This window comes from Agelaius tricolor, unplaced genomic scaffold, assembly GCF_023055355.1.
Source record: "Agelaius tricolor isolate 1412-34295 unplaced genomic scaffold, bAgeTri1.0.p SCAF_10, whole genome shotgun sequence".
NCBI classification, from domain to species: Eukaryota; Metazoa; Chordata; class Aves; order Passeriformes; family Icteridae; genus Agelaius; species Agelaius tricolor.
The window spans coordinates 18589083-18610000 of record NW_027269270.1 but is presented as its reverse complement, the minus strand read 5'-3'; the positions used below and the strand labels follow the sequence as shown (position 1 = coordinate 18610000).

Here is a 20918-nt window from a genome sequence, read left to right as displayed (position 1 = left end):
CACAACTCTGTGGCAAGGCTGACCCATACTGCCGACATTCTACATATCACTGAGACAGGGAGGTGAAATTTTCCTGCTTTCAGTCTAATTGTCTTTGACAATTGCAGTGCCTAGTGCTACACTGCTTGTGTTGTATTTAAAAACAGGGGAAAGAGTAGAGACTTGTTCATTAAAGATGCAGTATCCCTGGTTCACAAAAATGCATCTGGCAGGTTCAAAATCGAATGTCAACCAAAGGTCCTTGCAGAGTGTGAGCTTCAGTTCATGTATTGGTTAGTCACCAGCACAGCTGGGCTTTTTTTGAATTCTGAAATACTAATATCTCCATGTTTACTAATGTGCTTCATAAAAATCTGCAGACAATTAAATGACTTTTCCTTTTTTTTTTTTCTTTTTTAGGTAAAGAGACAAAGCTATTTTTTGGACATGGTGTGTATGCACATATAAATATTATATACACACATGCACACATACAAGATGGAGAGGAGTTAGTGCTGTGAGGACAAGGTTAGCTTTCAGAGCTGATGATGAAAACCAACAGATGTAGATTATTATACATTGGAGGGATGAGTTTTCTAACAAGGGCAGAAATCAGGAGTAATTCCTTTAAGTCAAAAGGGTTATACCACCTTCAAACTGGTGTAAGTGAAACTGTAGGAGGCCCTACAACTTTTGGTGGCCTTGTTTTGTGACAAAGTGTATCCTTCAGATCTGAATAATAAACTTTCCCTCATGATGGAGTGCTTGAGAGAAAAATGCAGGGGGATTATAAGAACAGCCCTTTACCTGAAGTAATTTGTATTTGCAGACAGTGAAAACCCTGGTCATATCCCCAAATTTTCTTTCAATGTATTAACATCTTGATGCAGGAATTAATTTGTTACTCTTTAACTAGACAATCCCCTAAAGAAACATACTATGAAAATCCACCTAAATATGACCTTGTACCATTTTACAGAGCACAGCCTCCAAATAGCTGATAAAGACACCCAGATGATGTTTAGCCTATGTATTTTAGTCAGATGGTTGATTTTCCCCTTGGTAGGTTTGTAACGCTCAAGAAAACATTTTGCCCATCTATCTGCATTTGAGTAGAACACAGACTGACTAATAGATAAATAATCCATGCGAAAGTAAATAGCCTTAAAGTAAACTGCCTTCACATTCCATTGATCAGCTCAGTCAGCAAACTTTTATATATTGTCACTAATGTTCTAAATATTTTGAAGAGAAACACGCCAGAAGTACAGAGTATTTCCATTTCTGTTGCACATAAGGTCATTATGAACTCCTCCTTGAATTGATATTGATCCTTCAGCTTGCAGGAATATTCCTCCAATTTATTTTATTTTTGTTGCTATAGGAATTGTTACTGAAGGGAAAAAGGAAGAAAAGGAGCTGATGCAGAATGGAACCCACACATAAAAACATGACGTAAAGCATCTGCAGTGATAGCCTGACACAGCAGATGCTTTTTAACCATTTCAGGTTCCTTAAAATTCAAGGTTGTGCCAGTGGCAGGAAGCCCCAGCCAACCAATCGGACATTTCTGTGGTAGGGGCCTCCAGCTTTGTCCAATTGTAAAGGACAACAAACAGTTTTCTACCATGGAAATGTCTAAGACCAGCAAATATTTCATCCTGAAAACACCATTAAATCATATTTTGTCTCTCTTCTCAAAACCAGTCCTACCCTTTGGAGCCCGCTCAAGTTCAGGACCGTGCTTCAGCCTTCCTGAATGCTCTTTGACTAGAGGGCTGCTGAGAAGGATGAAGGACCACAGCCTGCCAAAACCTGCTCATTAGGGACAAAACAGGGGCTGAATGTGGGGGAGAAGGAAGGAAAACATTAAGAAGGACAGGACACAGCAGGGGATTTGGCCAGCTCAGGCCTGAATTCCATCAAAGGACTGGCCAGAAACCAAGCTTGAAGAAGGGTTGAGGTACCTCCTGTTAACAGTTCCTGGCCAAGCTCTCACCAAATTCAACAGACACCCTCCCAAAACTATATCAAGGACAGCTGCTGATAGGGAAAGATTTGGGTAACAATCTGGCTCTGTTTTCCTCCCTTCACAGCAGCTCTGATAGGGTGAAGTTTTGCACTTCTGCTGCCCCAAAGCTGAATTGAGACCTGGACAATGTGAGCATGTGTGTGTGGAACCTGCATCTTTCACACCATTTCAGTTTCTGCCTTTTTCTCACTTTGGTTAACATTTGAAAAATCCATTTCCCAGAGTGACTTTTCAAAGAGAATGACTTAAAGCTGGAAGCCAAAGGGACTGTCTATAATTTTGTTTGCTTTTAGTTTTGCTACAGGATAAAAAGAGCAGGAAAAAAACAGTGTGTGTAGTTCTTATTTTACAAGCTGCAAAAAAAAAAAAAACTGTTAGGAGTATAGTTGGGAGAAAGAGTTTATCCAAACTTATCTGAGCCTTTTAAACTAGCACAGCTCAATAGCAGATATGAAAGGCAATGTCTAAGACAGAAATTGGGTCAGCAATCTGCAACAGTGTACTTGCCAGTGTGATCAGTGTGAACCTACAGCTAATGGGGACATCAGCATCTCCCAAAAATGAGGATGGTGGAATGACCAGGGTGAAGAAGCAGTCTGTGGAGGTTTGGGGAAGCAGAAAGACTGGGTCATAACAAGGATCATAGACTGTAATTGCTGTTGAAAAGAAAAAAAAAAAAAAAAGAAGAAAAGCAGGTGATGTACTTAAGTCTTACTTTCTATATCCTTAATGAAAGGCACTGTTTTAAAAATGGTACTTTTATGCTTAAAACATAACGTTTTAGATAGACAAAATGTTTACCAGGAATCCATCTTAAATTAGATTTTGGTTTATTTGCTCTGTTTTTAGCATGTTCTATCTAAATATATATATATATATCTTAAAAGAAAAATAAAGAAAAGTAATAATCAAGAGTCATAAATTTCCAGCAATATCACAAAATCCCTCATTAGCTTTCTGAACGCTAAACGTCTCCATTGATTTAACAGAATGGACAAGGTCTGTACAATTTTTGAGAAGACAAACATGACCTAGTAACAGATTGGTATCTCTCTTCTTGGGGCTTTTCAGTGCATTTATTTAATGGTCTTGACGTACATTACTTAAGAGAAACATTAAATGCCAGTGCTTTGCAACAGTTTTGTTACTGTTTTCTAAAAGTAAACAAACAAAAAATACATTCAAAAAAGCAAGGCTGTTTTGTTCATGTGATGGCAGAGGCTTTGGGCAGCTGCAACATGCACTGCTCTTGCTCAGAGATATTACCCAACATCAGTCAGCTGTCACCAAAAGAGTTGCACGGAAAGCATTAAAGGATAAAAAGAAAGGGGGGCTGCGGTGGGGGAGAACTGAGCAAAATGCCACACATGCCAGCTAGTCTTTCCAGAAGGAAGACACCAGAATATGTATATTTGGGGGAGGAAAAAGGAAGGGGGAAAGAGCACTAACACAGAGAAAAACTTGACTTCAGGGGAAAAAACAGCAGCTCTCTGAAACTTGTTTAGCAGGTTTGCATTCCTAATGTAATCTGACTTGTGTTGATGGTGGTTTTTGCCCTATTCCTTACTTTGCTTTCCAAGAGAAACGTAACAAAACTGAGGTAGAAATAATGGTGGGCACACTCCAGCCTGAAAGATTTCTAATGGATGCTAAATGAAGATTGCATTAAGGACAATGAAGCCATACATACACAACAAAAACTCAACTTTACAGTTTGGGAAGGGAAGTAAATGTACTTTGAGGGTTCAGTTTTGCTTTGTTATTTGTACTGTTTGTTTGGTCACAGTCCACTGCACTGCTATAAACAGCTCTGCAACCCATAGCTCTGCCAGCAACCTACACTGATTCCACTCCCTACAGCTTCACCAAAATAGCCTCAAAACTATGACTGGAGCCATGCAACAAAGGCCAGCCGTCACAGCTTAAGGTAATTTGCCTCTCGGAATACTACCAAATCTTACGTTTGACTGTTTCAGATGCTAACATAAACCAATTAAGTGGCTCTTTCATTCATCTATGCACCTTCTAAAGACTGTATCACCTTATTATCAAGGAGCAATATGCTGAAAACTCTTACAGTTTACCAACAAGAAAAATCATTCTGCTCTGGTTTGATGTGAGAAATTGGCAAAAGAACCATTCCTGAACACTGGGAAACGCTTCTGTTTCTATTTTTAAAAACTGTAAAGCTTCAGTCATATCACGCTTTAGTTTTTTCCTGGATACATTCAAAGTAATTTTCCTTGCCATATTCCAATTGTTGAGGTAAACATACATATTTAATATAAAGTAACATTGAAGCCTAGCCTATAACTCTCAGCAGTACATAGTGCTTTCAACACATTCCTTTGAGGTACTGTACAAATCACAATCACTTTCCTGAGTTTTTGCAGACAGAACATTAAAAGAAATGAACTGCAGAAATTAAGGTCCAGATTATCATTACCCTGTTTTTCCTGTTCTTAGTTTAACACCACAGAACAGACAGGATTGAGGAATACTGTTGCTCTTAGAATAGCAAAAATCTGGCTCTCTGTCGCAACACAACCGTTCATCTCTTTAGTCCAATAATGTTTGAAGTTAAAGCTCTTTATATTAGCACATGCCACCAATGTAATTGTGAGGCAAACAAAAAATAAAGCACCACTTCAGGCACTTGACAGCAACTAAATCTCAAGAACAGCAGAATGGAATCAACACACAGGGTTCATGTCCTTCTGAAATCAACCCACTTGCACCTTGCTCCTTGGTGAGTATTGTCTAGCTTGAACAGAACTGAGCATCAACATGCGCTTTCTGTCATGTGTGGCTTTTTCAGATCAGCAGCTCTTGTTTGATGCACTTTTCCTTCAAGTATACCCTGGCTCTTTAGAGGCAAGGTAAATCGTAGTCTTCCCAGTACCCTTTGCAATTTTAACACTACTGAAAAGGGTTCTCTACCCCTATGTAGCAGATTCTGTGTGTGCCAACATTCATTACTTTTTTTTTTTTAAGTAGCATCACTGACTGCAACCAAACATTTTGTTCCATTCAACGTATGTATCAAGCTCTTTTTGAGATATGCTAGGCTGTATCTTGCAGAAAGCATTTTCAAAGTCTTGATATGTAACTGGCCTCAACTGGCTGGGCATAATGGCTGAAAGGTCTGTGGCTGGCATGGCATGGAGTGGGCCCACCACGGCTTCCTGACACAAGTGAGCCACATCTAGTCCAGAAAAGCCTTCTGTGCGCTGGACAAGCAGTGCAACCTCCTTGTCATTGAGACAGTAATTGTGCTGTGAGAGCAGTTGTACTATTATCTGGTGTCTCGCTGTGCTGTCAGGAAGTGGGATTAAAAGTCGTTTCATGAAGTACCTTCGAAGAGATTCATCAATTTCTTCTGGTTTACTCGTGGCGCAAATTACTACTATTTGGTCCTCAGCAGAAGTCAGTACAGTGTCCAGCTGCATAAGGAACTCGGTTCTCATCCGACTTACTGGACTATGTTCTTCACTCACTTGAGAGGAAAGGAGCATGTCAATGTCACTAACAAAAATCACCGAGGGTTGGCGACACCTTGCCACGAGGAAGGAGGCATGGACAATTTTTTCTCCTTCCCCTAACCACTTTGTGACAAGGCCAGAGCCAGTGATTTTGAAAAACGTGGCCCCCAGCTGACTAGCTATACATCTGCCCATTAATGTTTTGCCTGTTCCCCGAGGTCCAAATAAAAGGATGCTCCGAGGTAGAGCAGTCAGTCCATTGAATGCATCTGACCTCAATACTGGCCATAAAACCTCCTCCTTAATGACGGCCTTTACTAGATCTAGGCCAGCAATGTCGCTCCAGTCCACGGGAGGTCCTTGGTTGATAATCTCATTCGTAACAAGGTCAATGAGGTGTGTGTCAGTATTCTTCAGTTGCTCGTCCACAGAGTGGTTGGATGAGGTAGCTGCACGAAGTCCCGGGCCTTGCATTGGGTGAGGGAGGAGCTGCCTGTGCTCGTCACCGTGCTCATTCATTACTGGGGAGCTATACTTCCCAAACGAGTCACTTGATCTCGAACCCAGTGAGTTTTTAGCAGTACTATAGGATGGGGGTGTTAGAGCCCTACTGGACTGGCTACTGAATTTCCTTTGCTGTTCAGAGGACATTAGCTGCTTCGTTGGCTTAAATGCTAAGGATGATGTTTCAGCACTTCTGTCAAAACCATTCCCTCTGTTTGCATTTGAAATGCTGTTGTCTGGCATTCGATACATTGGACTCTGTGTAGATCTCTGTTGGCCATAGCTGTAATTTCCATAACTGGAGTCCATTTCTCCTTGCCCTGCCATGTAGAAAGCTTTCCTTTTGAGAGAGCTGGCTGAACTGTTTGTCAGGGCAGACGGCGCGATTGGCGTCAGACCGTGGCCCTGGTAGGAGTAGCTGGGGACAGTGGTTGGGGGCAGAGGGGTTGGAGCAGGGATTCCTGAAGGCAGGTAAGCCGAGGGTGGCGGGGCACCCCCAGGGCTGTACCCAGGGCCAACAGCAGTTTGAGGAGGATAACTGGTGGAAGGGTAGCTGTAACTGGAGAGATTGGAGGTCCCGTTGTAGCCAGGGACGAGGGCTGGTGGTGGTGGCGGTGGTGGGGGCTGTAAAAGTCCCGAGCTGTGCAAGGGGGACGGATGAGGGGATGGAAGTGCAGGTGCTGGCTGACCGCTGTAACTGGTATGCAAATATGAGCCATTGTATCCTGTGGCATATTCCTGAGATGGGAGCCCTGAATGAAGACTGGGAACGGTGTGACTTCCACAGGTGCTGCTGGAGTAACTGGGTTCAGCCAGGTTACTGGCCACCCCCGGAGAGCTCCCGATGCTGGCTGAGACATCTGTGGGAGGGAGGGCTGCACTTACCCCAGCTTTGCTGGCAGTGATGACATCTGGGACACAGTTCATGGGATACACGCTCTCTGAGTTCAAGGATGGCTGCCAAGGCTCACTTTCATTCTTCCGACCATTCACCAGCCCTGAGGGAGCTTCAGAGTAATTGCTGAGAATGGGTCGCTCGGCCGGGCCTTCCAAAATCCCGGAATATTTTTCTGCATACTTTTTCAGAAGGTTGGAGGCGGTCAGAGCCGAGATGTCGTCGTTGGCCCAGGCGTACTGGTACGTGCGCTGCAGGTGCCCCCGGTAGGCTTCCACCTTGTGGGCTGGGGACCGGGTGGTTGAAGTGATATCGAAGTGCTGTTCTGGCCACTGGGCATGCTCCGGCGTCCACTGCATCTTCAAGCCTAGGGCAGTAGGAAACAACAGTTAACAGTGACCTCAGCTTTTTCCTTATGTTTTCAAATGAGTTCTCAAACATACAGTCTGTGAACTTCTTCAGTGCTCTGAAACACTGTACCTAACAGCACAAGTCCTTAAGGAAAGAAAAGGTAATGCCCTTAAGAAGTGGTATGGTTGGTTTGTTACAGGCACATACACGCATAGACAAATTTTTTGCCAATTCAGTAGGGGGGCAACTTTTTGTTTAAAAAATATAGGTAATGCTATAGCTCTCAAAGTAATTAAACAAAGCTCAGTATATTTTAAACACTCAGAGTGGAGATTTACTGTAAATATACAAGGCATCCAACTGCTCTGTCCTCTTTCATCCCCGTTTCAGTTTTATATTTTAACCAATATAAAAATATGAGACACAGCTGACAGATCACATCTAGGATACCTCTCTTATTTGGTACTGAACACCTAGTTAGCAGAGTATAATGCACCCTGCGCAGAACAATATGACACAGACATAGCAGGTCATTCCATAATCCAACTCTCATCTAAAGTGGTCCACGACAGTTTCAAATCTGCTTCGTGGAGTGCAGCAAAGCAATCTCCCAGGCAGCGCTCTGTCGCTTTCATCACACAAAGCCTACAACTCGGTATGAATTACAACTGGCTCCTTTCTGCCTCTCAGTTCTGTTGTTGAGGGTCTGGAAAAAAAAAACAAGCATGACTTGTCTGTCGGTCTCCTTGCTTGCTTTCTCTTCCCCCCCCTCTGCTTCACAGCCTCCAGGGTACAAAGAAAGAGGGTTAAAGAAAAAAAATAAGAGGGAAAAAAAAAAAGGATGAAGAAAAAGAAAAAGAAATGAAGCTAAGTCCCTAAAAGTTCTCTGGCTTCCACAGCTAGCTATAAAAAACCCCAAAACAAACAATACAAAGCCAAAACCAAACCTATAATTACAAAAAAAGAAGAGAAAATGTAATTTTGAAGCAATTAATATTTTAATAATATGATGTGAATTATCCCTCCTCTTTGTAACTCACTGCACTAGGTAAGAGCAATTTACAAGAATTAAGATAACCCCCTCCAACTTGTACCTATGCATGGTAGACACATTGCTGGGTTTTGAACAGCTGTATCAAATAGACCTCCTTAATCTCTCTCGTATTACCGAAAGTGATTTTTGCAAACAGTCTTGTGCCCTCTGGCACAGATTCCCTGATAAGGAGGAGGCCCAGTCGAAATGAAGCATCTGTGGCACTAGCTCCCCTCTGAATTACTGCAGTCTATTTTGACAGCTTCTACCCCCTCCTGTTTCTCTCCCCAACCCCTTTAGCTCTTCATTGCCTGACTCTGGCATCTGACATGGCCAGCTTAGCCTCGCTGAGCTAAACCTAACACAGCACACAGTTTGGTAACAGAATGGCATGTTTATTCCCTTCTGACTCCCTCTTCCTTGTTTGCAAAACCACTGCACTAGACACTGGAAGTTAATTAGCAGGATGATGCTGTGCTAATTGTGTTAATTTACAAGGTTTTAGTCAAAGAGAATCATGCCAGGGCTGGCACTGCTGTCATGCTTCCGACTTAATGATTAAGAAATACTGAAAACAAGGTGGGAAGGATTGCAGTAATTACACAATAAATGAATAAAGCAACAGATTCATTTGCAATTATATTTTATTGTGGTTGCACTCATTTGCATTTGGATTCTCTTTTTTCTTTTTTGGATTCATGTATTTGCAAATCACCAAATCATTTAAATTTAGGCTGAAAATGGCAAAGTACCTTTAATTGAGCCTTATATTTTATTAGTACAACTAGTCCAACTAGTAAATCTCACTCCCCCTGAGCATGCCATTGATTACTTGTGGATTTTTTTATTCCTGAACATTCTCTTTCTCTCTCATTTTTCAAACACTTTGACAACTTGATAAAAATGTCTGTTAACAGTTATACAGTTATCCTAGAAAAGTTAATTCAGAGAAGTGCTTTTGACAAATGCAGCTTTGAGACTGAGGTTTTGTCAGATTTATTTCTATCATTTAGCATTAATATAATATTTTTTTCTAATTGTTTCTGATGTTTCAACTGTTACCTTTCAGAAGGAATAAGTATATCACGAAATTGGGAGAAATTATAGAAATCACATATTTAAACTGCATTTAAAAAATGCAATTTTAAGGAGAAACTATCAGAAGTTTCTAGAAATCACACTTTGTTAAAATCTGCTGGAAATCTGAAGAATAAATCACCAAGAGCCGGTAATTGCCAGTAATCAGTATCTGAAATTATTCTAATGTCATGAGAAATACCACAAGTTTTTTAAAACCCAAAATTATTAATGTTCCTGTAACGTAGAACTGCATGACAGCATGCAAGTTCACTGCCCTATTAAAAAAAAAAAAAAAAAAAGTCAAACAAAGCCAACAAACAAGCAAAACCTATCTGTGTTCTGCAATGTTTTGCTTATAAGGTTACCAAAACACTGAAAGCTTCTGTTACAGAGACGCAGAAAAACTTGAGTAGGTTGATGTTTCACTAGATACTAACGAACAGATGCCATGGGAAAGACTCTTTGCAAAGAAAGCACTAAAGCAGCAGTGAAACTTTGGAAAAAGAAGGCAAAATAGACATGGGGAGCAAAGAACCTGACAGGGCTGTATTTGTACTGTAGTTAATGAATATGCTTTTGGCACATTGTTTTTAACTGCTTCTATAAGAAAGCCTATTCAATTTAAAGAGATAAAAGAATGCACTGGGTCAGAGCTCAACAACCTCACACACTACCTACTCTGTAAGCTTTTCAAAATACCTTTCACAAATACTTTAAAAATTTCATCAATTGGTCTTTTTTATTTAGAATGGATCATGCGTTTTTAAAATAAAATAATTAAATTTATAGTCACAGTGGGGAGATGTATTTCGATCATGCAAGAATTCAATTCTTTGAATTTTATTTGTCTAGATTAATTTCTTTTCCTTATTATGAGGCTGCAAAAGAATGTCAGAAAATCTAAATTATCTATTATAAGAGGAGGGAAAAATCACATCATTGGCATTCTTTATTTAGAATAATTGCTAGATAGACCAGTAGTTTCACACTGTCATGCTATCTTTGGATATGCTCACTGAACAATAATTGAAAGTTTATTTATTGATGCATATTAAATACCAGTGCATTTAACAAAGGCTGTAAAGGCAGGATTAGGCTTTGATTAGATAAGCTTAAGAGAACAGGACTGTTCTCATCCCATGAAACATGAGCATTTATTCCAGCACATCGCAATCATTAGTGTTATTTGGAAGCATAGGTTAATAGTTAACCATAAGCATATTTTTTGCATTAGTAAGCAGTGAAGAAATCTGAATTTACATGAAGTCTGCTGGAATGGTCTGGACTGGGGGGCACAAAGAGCCATTTCCTCAATTTGATATTAATTGAAAAAGCAGAAAACTTTCGCTAGGTTTGACTCTATTTGATAATAGTTCACAAATTGTTTGACAAAAGTCAAATGTGTGATTTAGGAGAAAAAATGAAGCAGCAGCAGCTGTTGCAATTTTTAATTATGCAAACATTCCCCTTCCCTCTGCCCACCATCAGCCCCAAATTGCTTAATGTTTGTAGCCACTTCCTCTCCATATTTCAAATTGTATTTTATTAACTGCTTTTTGTTTGAGCTGATACATATTTCTGCATTTTTTTTGTTAGGAATCCAAATGCTGATATAAACATCTAAAATCAGGTAAATCAGGGCACATTTAGAGGTCACATTTTTTTATTTAGTGTAATTTAAACTCTGATATAAACCACAGTGTTGCAGATAGTGTATTTGGTTAATAACTTTCTGAAAATCCAGAAGCAACGCAAGGCTGAATGCATTAAAAAATCCCACTTTGCTAACTTAGGAATCCTCTGAACTATCAACATTTTTGAACTGTGTAAAGTGTGCTAGTATGGGTTGTAAAAGGCAAAAGGAAAGGGCTCTGTTCTTTAAGTACAGGTATGTACTTACCAGAGAATTGCTTTTAAGATAAATTTAATACATTCTATAGATAGGCAGTGTAGGCTATTTTAGCAGTATCTGTTTTTCCTTGTCCTGACACCTTGCTATACATTCCTGTTCCATAATTCTTACAGTTGGATCTATCCAGATTACATTTAAAGTAATTATAGTCTACAATTTCATCAATTTCATTATGGAATTACTTCAAACTAAGTGTTCAACCATATTTCCCCTTCTAATATTGTGCACTTAGCCTGAAAATGGAAAATCTAATACACAATACTTCATCAGTTGCACATATAATAATTCCGTATGGCCAAAAGCCACTTAAATATTCAGTTATATTAATTCAAATTAAAAATAAACAAAGAAAAAAAAACCAAACAAAAAGGAAAAAAAATCCAGAGTTATGAAAAACTAACATTGCAATCCAAACATAAAAAGGAACAAGCAACATCCTGTCCAAGAGGGCCTGATCCTGCTGGGAGCTGAGATGACTTTGTGCATACAAAGAACCCCCAGTGCTGGTCCCCTCAGTACCAGGTCAAAACTTCTCATCCCCATACAGGATAATATCTGTCAAAAAAGATAAATAACTAGCCTTTGCTTTCAATTTAAATACAAGGGTTTCTGTTGAAAATAGGCATGGAAATATGGTCCAGAAATAGGACGACACTGGGTAATACCACCACAAAGGATTTACAGTGCCCCAACTCACCAACTTGCCTAGCAACAATGTGCTTTAGAGAAAGGATGCTGGGACTTTAGTAAAACTCTCACCTATTCACACCTCTAATAAAATAATCAAACTAAATTTAAATCATATGCAGCTGTGGGTTTCTGAAGATACTGGAAGAGATTGCACTGCACTTCTACAGATGTTGGTGTAAAAAACCTAAATGTCCAGAGCTGCTGTGCACAAGGCACTAGAAGCAAGGCAGTACACCAACCTTCCCAACCAGCTACCAAAGTTTCAGTTTGGATCAGGGGCCTTCAACTGTTCCTTCAACATACCCGAGGCAAAAGAAAATAATTCTTCTCTTCTTGTGGTCTCTCTTTTCCTGCCCCATTCACCCCTGCAGTGCATAGGTCCTACCTAGCACAAATCTGAAGCTTCCTTTGCAAGCATCAGGAGTCAAGCAGGTTCTTAACTTTAGGCCTGTTGTTAAACATGATCTGAGCGACTGCCTAATGTACTGTTGAAAAGGGCTGCACTGCAGCAGGGGTGAAAGCAAATGGATGCTTCTGCCAAGTGCCCATAGCAGGCAGCTAGGAGCACACTGCTGCAAGGTAGGAAACAACTCCAGAACCACAGCTCCAACTACCACCAACCATTTTCCCTCTAGACTTGAAAGTGCATGTGAACTTCATCACTTTGGATTGTTTACACATTTAGCCTAGGACCCCAAAAACTGTCCCTGCCCACTGAACTACTACCCTCAGCCCTGTTCCCAGTTATTCAAGACACTGAGTATTTACACAACAGATCACAATGATTTTAGCCAAGGGTTTGCTTCTTGTGGATACAAGGAGATTGGCTCTGCCAAAAGAGCCACTGACTTGAATACCTGTTTCATTAGGAACATACCAATACACCTCAAACCCCTTATTCCAGTGTGGGCTGAAGGTGTTAGTACCTTGAGGATCAGGCCCTAAAGTCACATTTTAAAGTCCTTCTCAAGTATGAGGCAGAGCTGAATAAATGAGTCATGCTGTAACCGCTGTTCAAGATGTAGGACACACAGCTCCCTGGATTTGTACTAAATCTGATAATATTTTATAAGACTGTATACTGTCACATGTCCCATAATAATAAAAATTAATTCAAGATAAAACAATTCTCTTACACTCAATTTTTTATTAATAAGTGTAATTTCAGCTGTTTGAAGATAGCGCAACTGATCTCTCTTAATTGGAAACAGGAGGGATTTTGAAGAGTGGATTGAGCTAATTATGTTTTGCAGGAAAAAAAAAAAAAGGAAAGAAAATGATTCCCACATTTATTTTCTAATTACTCAGTGAAGACCTCTGCTCTAGTCCATGAGGAACTCCTTTGACGTCAAAGGACTCACTGGGAGGATGAGCCTCCAACTGAGATGCCCAGCTGTACAGTCCCAACTTTGTAAGCTTTTTTCAGTAAGTGGCAGCCACAAACTCACAAAAAAAGGCCTGGAAAATGCTCTCAGCATTTTCTTAGTAGGGGTCTGTTCTTCCTCTTATTATATATGCAAGCCCTACACATCAGTGGGAGCACGCTGTTGGCAGGGTATTTACAACATGATTTCCATCTAGCAAGGATAGTGAAAGCATTTCAATCTTTAAAACAAAACACTTAAATCACGAGTAATATTGAGGATCACATATATGTCAACAGCACTTAAAGATGAAAGCGTTAAGAAAAATGCAACATATTTTATGTGAAACTGGAATGGTTAAAAAACAAATTACAAAATTAAAAACTAATTCCAAACTGATACACCCCAATTATCTAACTTTAATACTGTCAAATGATTATTCTTTTAAAACCACACTTTCACACCTTACAACAGCAAATTGCAATACGTCTACAGCAAATGAGTTCTCTTCCCACAAGCCCCCTCCCTGCCATTTACATAAAGCAGCCTTTGATAGTCACAAAGACATTTCTGGCTAAACAGCCTTTAGAAGATCCATTAGCTTCAAAGGCCTGAAAAACAGAAGTAAAGAGAAGTAATAGTCAAGCAAGCAAAGGGAAACTATGACCAGAGATGACACTGGCATATTTTGCCAGCAGAAGCAGGCTGGATCCAGAGGCCAGCCTCGCAGCAGCTGCAGACGCAGCTGGTGGGGACTGGAGCTGTTCCTGGGGCACTCCCGGGACCTCCCAGTCCTCTGCCTACCTCAGAGGTGCTGGTTTCTCTGCAGCAGCAGTCCCTGACACAAAAACATCCTTGCTGTGTAATCACACTGATGCACGATCACCGTGTACCAAACGTAAAACCATTTATGCATGTGCTTTGGAACCCATCTATGTAGAGGATTGGTCATATTTGTGATTAAATGCACTTTATCTTTGAAATATTTTATTATGTCAGTTTGCCCTCACCATACTAATTTGCTCATAACACTTTTCTAAACCAACTAGAAAACACACTAACAAAAACATAACTGAATTTTCTTTTACTCTATTATGATGCTTCCTCTGGCCAGGATTTACATTTTTAAGCTGTTTTGGTCAAGTAGCTCTGAACAGTACCATGCCTTTAAAAGACTTAGCATGCTTTGTCAGTGCCAAATGAATAAGATACTAATAATTTCTGAGAGAAAACTCAGAAAAACAATAGCTGTAAACAAATGTAAGCATAACTTACATGAAAAAAATAACTTTTTGCAGTCAACCAAACAGACACTTATAGCCATAATGTATTTTTAAAAGATTTCATACACCACATAATCTGCAATTTATGCCCATATAAACATGAAAATCAATATAACTGACTTAGGATAACTAGTATTCTAATTCTGAGAATTAGAATATTCACATGATAAAATATAATAATGAATTAATACAGAGTTTGGTCATTTGACACAAGTATTTATGCATATTTGAAAATGCAAAATATTTTAGACTTGGACTGTGATTGTGCTCCCACTGAAGTGCTTATTTCAAGGCTCAAATAAACCCAACTGAAGCTTTTAGAAGTGCAGAAAAATGCATACTCTCTTTTTAGGCAACAAAATAGCAGAAGTAGCCTTTTATTTGGTTTTTCTTCAAGAAGTGGAGTTTGAGGCACATTTACCTTGAAAGAGCATAACACAAATCCTTAAAAGCAGAGCAGACAAAATACCTTCACGCTTTATCGTGTTCCTCACGTAATCAGCTGAAGCAGGTGAAACACAAAACCCTGAACTTGTTTTTTAGCAAGTAAGTGAGAGGCAAAAGGAATAAATTTTCAGCACTAGGGAGCCTGTCATGGAACATTTGGATCTTGACCTAAAAGCTTCTAGGAAAAAAAAAAAACCTCTAATATCTGAAAATTCTAATTTTCAAATACTGGATTCTGTTATTTTTCCATTTCTGTTGCTAATCATGCTTTAGCAAATCATTTCCTTTTTCTCTTTCATTCACCCTTAGAATTATTGCTTTGGTTCCTTGCCACTAATAAAGCTTTTTTAAAACCCTTTTCTCATGTATCGTAAATCCATTAAGACAATTTCCTTCTTAAGCTCACTTCCTTTTGCCAAATGAAGATCATCAGGACATACCACAGTGTCCAAAGGGACAGCAGAGCTAATGAATATGTATGTTTTATGTCACAGCAGAGCACTCCCCTTGTTCTTCAGTATCGACCTTCTCTTATGTGAGTAAATAACAGGTGAGCACTTGTGCATGAGGATAAATGGGGTTAAAACTGCTATACAGGGACATACTTTATTTGAACAAAGTGGGTGCACAATAAATACAGATTTAACTGATGCTGAATTATTTTTATATCATGTTGTTCCAAAACGTTAGAAAATCACCTTGCTTTAAAACATAAGATCAACTTAGACAGCAAGAGTAATTTAAAATATATTTCCCTTCAATTAACAGCAGCAGTACTCTGTATAAATTCCATGATAATATTATTTTAATATATTTTTCACTCAACATATCTAAAAAAAGTAGGTATGTATTTCACAGCTTTATGTATAGCAACAAAAGTTTAATTCCAGAGATTCATCTAGTCAGCTCTATTTGTTTTACAAACATGAAAGTAAAGTTCAATTTCAGTAAGTTTCAAATAATTGTATTTAGGTTTGACGCATTACATTCAACTAACATAAGTGAAAAAGCAAATTTATATGGGCCAGTAGCACAATGCTCCAGCTTGGAATCAGGAATACTGCTTTCCTTTTAAAGCATTTATTTCAAAACCTACCCTTGTCGGATAGGTATGAACAGTTGCTTTACTCAGATTAGAGTACCTCTGCTAATTAGCTAAATGAGAACAAATACTGATTAAATGTATATATAGAAGTAATCTGATACTCAAGGAAAAAAAAAATCCTTAACATGTGTCCACAGTATACAAAGCTTTCACAAAAATTGTTTATGTTATTTATGCTTTTTGGCAATCTGCACATTAATTTTTAATGAAATAGTAAAGAGATGTTGCGTCTCACACTTCAGTAAAAATATTCTATAACCAGGACTGGTTGACATAGTGCATTAATTCAGTGTCCTTCACTCCTGGGACCTGTGTATAATTTAGTCCAGCCTGAAGAAAATAACTTTGATCTGAAGGCTGTGGAAAAAGCTACATATGAAATGAGTTTTGGTGGGTTTAGTGTTGTTTCTTATATACAAGACGACATATGAAGATAAACTGCTTTAGAATGCTCCTGACATGGCCCAGGATTAAGAGCAGGGAGCTCTTAGCAGAGCTCATCCACTCTCTCCCTTTTTCCCATCGTACCAGACACACATCACACACATTTCTCTCTCTACGCATCAGAGCAGCTACTGCTGGCACACACTGCCTTTCCACTGAGAAGATCCTGTGCACAAGGATCGTATTATCAACCTGTACACTGATTTGGGGTCTCCATTAAAAACCCAAACAAACAACAACGTCTGTATTACAACATGGGAGATCACCTTGTTGTAGGAAGGGATGATGTTACCACATGGAAGGTGAGATTTCCTTCCCAGGGTAGGGAACACCTAAGCTAAGTCATCAGAACTGCACTAATCATGCTCCTAAGGAAAAAAGAGCTCCGGCACAGCTCCTTCCCCGGCTCGGCTGTGCGAGCAGCTGACCCTGCCTTTCCTTCCTGCTCCCCCCAAAGCAGAGAAACAAGATTAAAAGCAGAAGCACAACCAAAGAACTGACATCCTAGAAAAACTAAGCTGAGATAAATCTTTCCCCCACTTAAACCTTTCAATTACTGTATTTCACAAATTCCAGAGATTCTTTCTTGCTCACTCAATAAAATGTATCTGAATTAGCTACTGAAAAATGGAATATAGCCAATTTTTTGCATGCTCTTGGTTTGGGACTTACTGTATTATTTCCTGAGCATTTGAAAGGAACTATATAGATTGTTCAGTTGGCTTGACAAATTATCTGGGGGACAGGGAAAGGAGGAACAGGGAATTTTCTATAGACAAATATAGAAATCTCTCTCTCTCTCCTTCTCTCTCTCTCTATTTATATATTTTAGACACACAGGCACCAGGGCACCAGAGAGAGAATGTCTCAACTGAGAAATTGAGCTCTGTGTATGCTGATATTATTTCCATATTCCTGGAGAGAGTGGTAAGGAAAAGAGACTAACTCATCATACTAGATCTTGGTTCTCCTTTCTCAAAAATAAAGTAAAATTCATCCTGCGACAGGAAAAGTTAAGCCATGTCCAAAGACATACAGGGTGTCACTGGGAGGGTGCACAAGCAGAAAAAGAGGGCAGAAAAAAAAAGTGCTGGTTTTAAAAACAGAAAAAAATTATAGAGCCCAGATGATAAAACGTCATACTCCTTTGCAGCTATCACACAAATTTAGCCATTTCTGTAAACAGCTTTCAAGATACAACAAAAATCTAAACCATGCAATGATTGTATCAATAACTAGCTGAGTTCTATTGATAGCTAAAATAACAATAATCTGTGTTATTTTTCTGTAATTTTGTCCATAGCCTTATTGCATATGTAGTCACCTAATGATGAAATACTTTTAAAATTTGCTTCAGGGTACAGAAGTCAAGCTCCACTGATTAGCATCTCAAAGCGCGCTACAGGCACACATTTGTATAGCAGAATAATAGCACTTGTGTTTGCATGCTGCTAAAAAAAACCCAACTCCCCCCCGCCTCCCCACTATTTTACTTGATGTTTGATGATGCTCACTGATGAAAGTCTCCTCACAAAATACATACAATACATAACAGCTAACCGTAAGAATGTCAAAAACAAGGCAGAAAGGTAACATCACAAAAAGGAGCCAAAAAGGGGTTTTGGGGACATGCAAGATATTTAGACCCCAGGTTCATGGGCTTAATTCTTCTGTCACTTCTCTGGTTTGAAGTCCGAAGAACTACTGAAGCTTACAATTTATTGCAAAGGAGATAAATGTGCCACATTAAAATGTGTTAATTACATAAATTATATTTTATTCACCAGTGTTTGGGGTTTGGGGCGTGTGCTTAATAAAAATTCATCACAGAAAATATTTCATTAAGATCTTGATAGAGAGTTCTGATATTCATTGCACTAGCTCAGTTTCTGATTAATTTCCTATGTCTAATTAGGTGGCATTCAAACTTTATTGAATGTGAGCCTTCCTAAAATTTGCTGTAAACTGACAGGACTGTGTCTGATTTCAGCCACATTTTGAGACACCAGTCCAACAAACTGCCTTCAGCAGCCCTGCATCCTTCCCTGCGCATTCCCCTTCTGCTATTTCTCCAGGCATACTTTATTACAAGGTTCAAGTTACAAAAGTCTCCATCTAATTTTGTATTACATAATATTAGAAAAGTGCATCCACATAGATTTAGTATTAAAAATGCTACACACTACCATCAGGAACACTAGAATCTTACTAAGTATTCAGCAATTATAAGCTTAAATTATTTTTTCTATTAACACTTCTCTTTTTATCCATAATGTGTAAGTAGCATCTAAGAATCATTTAAAGAGTGCTTAGCACTAATATAATTAAAGTTAGCATCACTTAGCATCAAGAATTAAGTTTATAAATAAATAGATATTCACTGAAGTATGATATCAGTAGTAAGCATTTATTAAAAGTTGTTTCTACTCGAGAAAAAAAAATTAAAGTTAAAACAAAGACCAGATTGAATTATGAGGTTTTGTGAACACTGTGAGAGTTTTGTGGTTGCATGTAAAATATTTACAGATCTGCAGAAGATGTACAGATAACAATTGAAAGGTGCATTACACTAATCAGAGAAATGCATAGCCTCTGCAAAGCAGGTAGGAGTGAATAATTTTAATTTTCTCTCTTCTTACAGTTTTATATTATTACACAAGGGAAGCAGAGGAAACCTAAATATGACCCTATTTAGATATACTAACTGAAAAGCCTTTGTAGAATTTTTAAGCAAACAGGATTGTGCTTCCAACACTGCCCATCTAGTTTTCCAATGTGTTAAATTGGATGGTTACTTGGACAGCTCTCTATTCATAACTGAACTGTGGAAAGGAAACACAGAGGTGGCATTCTCCTTTTAAACCATCTAATGCCTTGTAGCCAGATTCCAAAGCATCAAGGAGAGATTTCTTTTTTTTCCCCTTTTTTCCTCTTTTTTTTTTTTGCTAGTAGACAAGCTGTCGTAATTGAAATGAAGTCTAATCAGACTCATTACTGTTTTCAGCAATTTGCACCACCAAAGATGCTTATTAGGTAACAGTGTTTAATAAACCACTCTTTAGAAAACTACCAGTAATGAGCTCTTAACAGCCAATCTTTAGCGTGAATGTAATGTGAAAAGTGTTCCTAGCACTGAATAGATTTTCACATTTAGTAGTGTCATAATTAAGCTCAAGGAATTGGTAGCTGTGATGATAGATATTTACTGCAATATAGACTTTCCGCCCCATGAAAATATATTTGAAAATACTTGGGGTTCAATATTTCCAGAGGAAATTTCAAAACTGCTTAAAAAGACTGTGTGAGGCTGGATTAGGTCTATAAATGATACTTAATCAGAGAGTATTTAGGGAATGCACAGAGTACTGTGAGTCCAGTATCAACTACAAAGCATGCATAAAGTTAATTCCACCTAGCTTTGTTTGACTGCTCGTCCATCTCTTAAGAATTCCAGTCATTAATATACAAATAATAAATGTTGTTGTCACCCTCTGAATAATAATGAACAAAAATGGCCAATAACAAGACATACTTGAAAAAACAATTGTCAGCTCTCTTTCCACAGTAAAAGCTGAAAATGCTCGAGAAAAAACAGCAAATTGGTTGATTTCGAAATAAAATTATGGATCTCTAATAAATGTGTGTATATATATATATACACACACACATATATATATAGCTAATGCTGTTTTCTCCTACATGTTTCACATACTAGCAAGTCCTAATATCTACTTAGCACCAAAACCCCCCAAATTCTTAACGTAAAGAATACCACAGCTTTGAAAATGTAATATTGTGACATATATTATTCATAAAAGCCCCCCACAAAAGCTAAGTTTTCATCGATAGAAGGTTCAATTTAACCAGACGTACACCTTGCCACACTCGTCCCATCAATACTACTACCTAACAAATGCTGAAAGTGGCAAAAAAGAAAATAAATTGCATGTATAAACTCCAACTAATTAAATATCCAGAGTAAATCTTGAGGAATAGCTTCTGTTCTCTCATACGATTGATTTCAGCTTGACATAATATTTAAAGTTATCAATAAGAAATGACCGAGACAACCTTTTTCTCTCCCACTAGGAGAAATACATAGGGATGCAAATGTTGTTTTGCTTACTAGAGATACTGCTGGACAAGGTTTGTGTTGGCGGCCAAGACTTTGGAAAGAAGTGCATAAACATGAGTAATCAATAATGAAACCACTAACAAAATGATGAAGATCAGTTCTCTCTGACCAAGATTTTTATATTGGAATTCCATGTTAAGATGTTAAGAAGAGTTCCTTACTGAATGAGTGCTCTCACTGCA

At 38.6% G+C, this 20918-nt stretch overlaps 1 protein-coding gene across 5 annotated transcripts in view; it reads right to left on the bottom strand.

The window, feature by feature from the left end:
• The window catches only part of FIGN (fidgetin, microtubule severing factor), a 116866-nt gene that overhangs the window by 2374 nt on the left and 93574 nt on the right, over positions 1–20918 (bottom strand). For all 5 annotated transcript variants that reach the window (XM_071435031.1, XM_071435028.1, XM_071435030.1 and 2 more), the window contains one exon: positions 1–7259. This exon is cut by the window's left edge and continues 2374 nt beyond it. In XM_071435031.1, the coding sequence (XP_071291132.1) occupies positions 5011–7251 (2241 nt within the window). In that variant the 5' untranslated portion in view covers positions 7252–7259 and the 3' untranslated portion in view covers positions 1–5010. The remainder of the gene's footprint in view (positions 7260–20918) is intronic.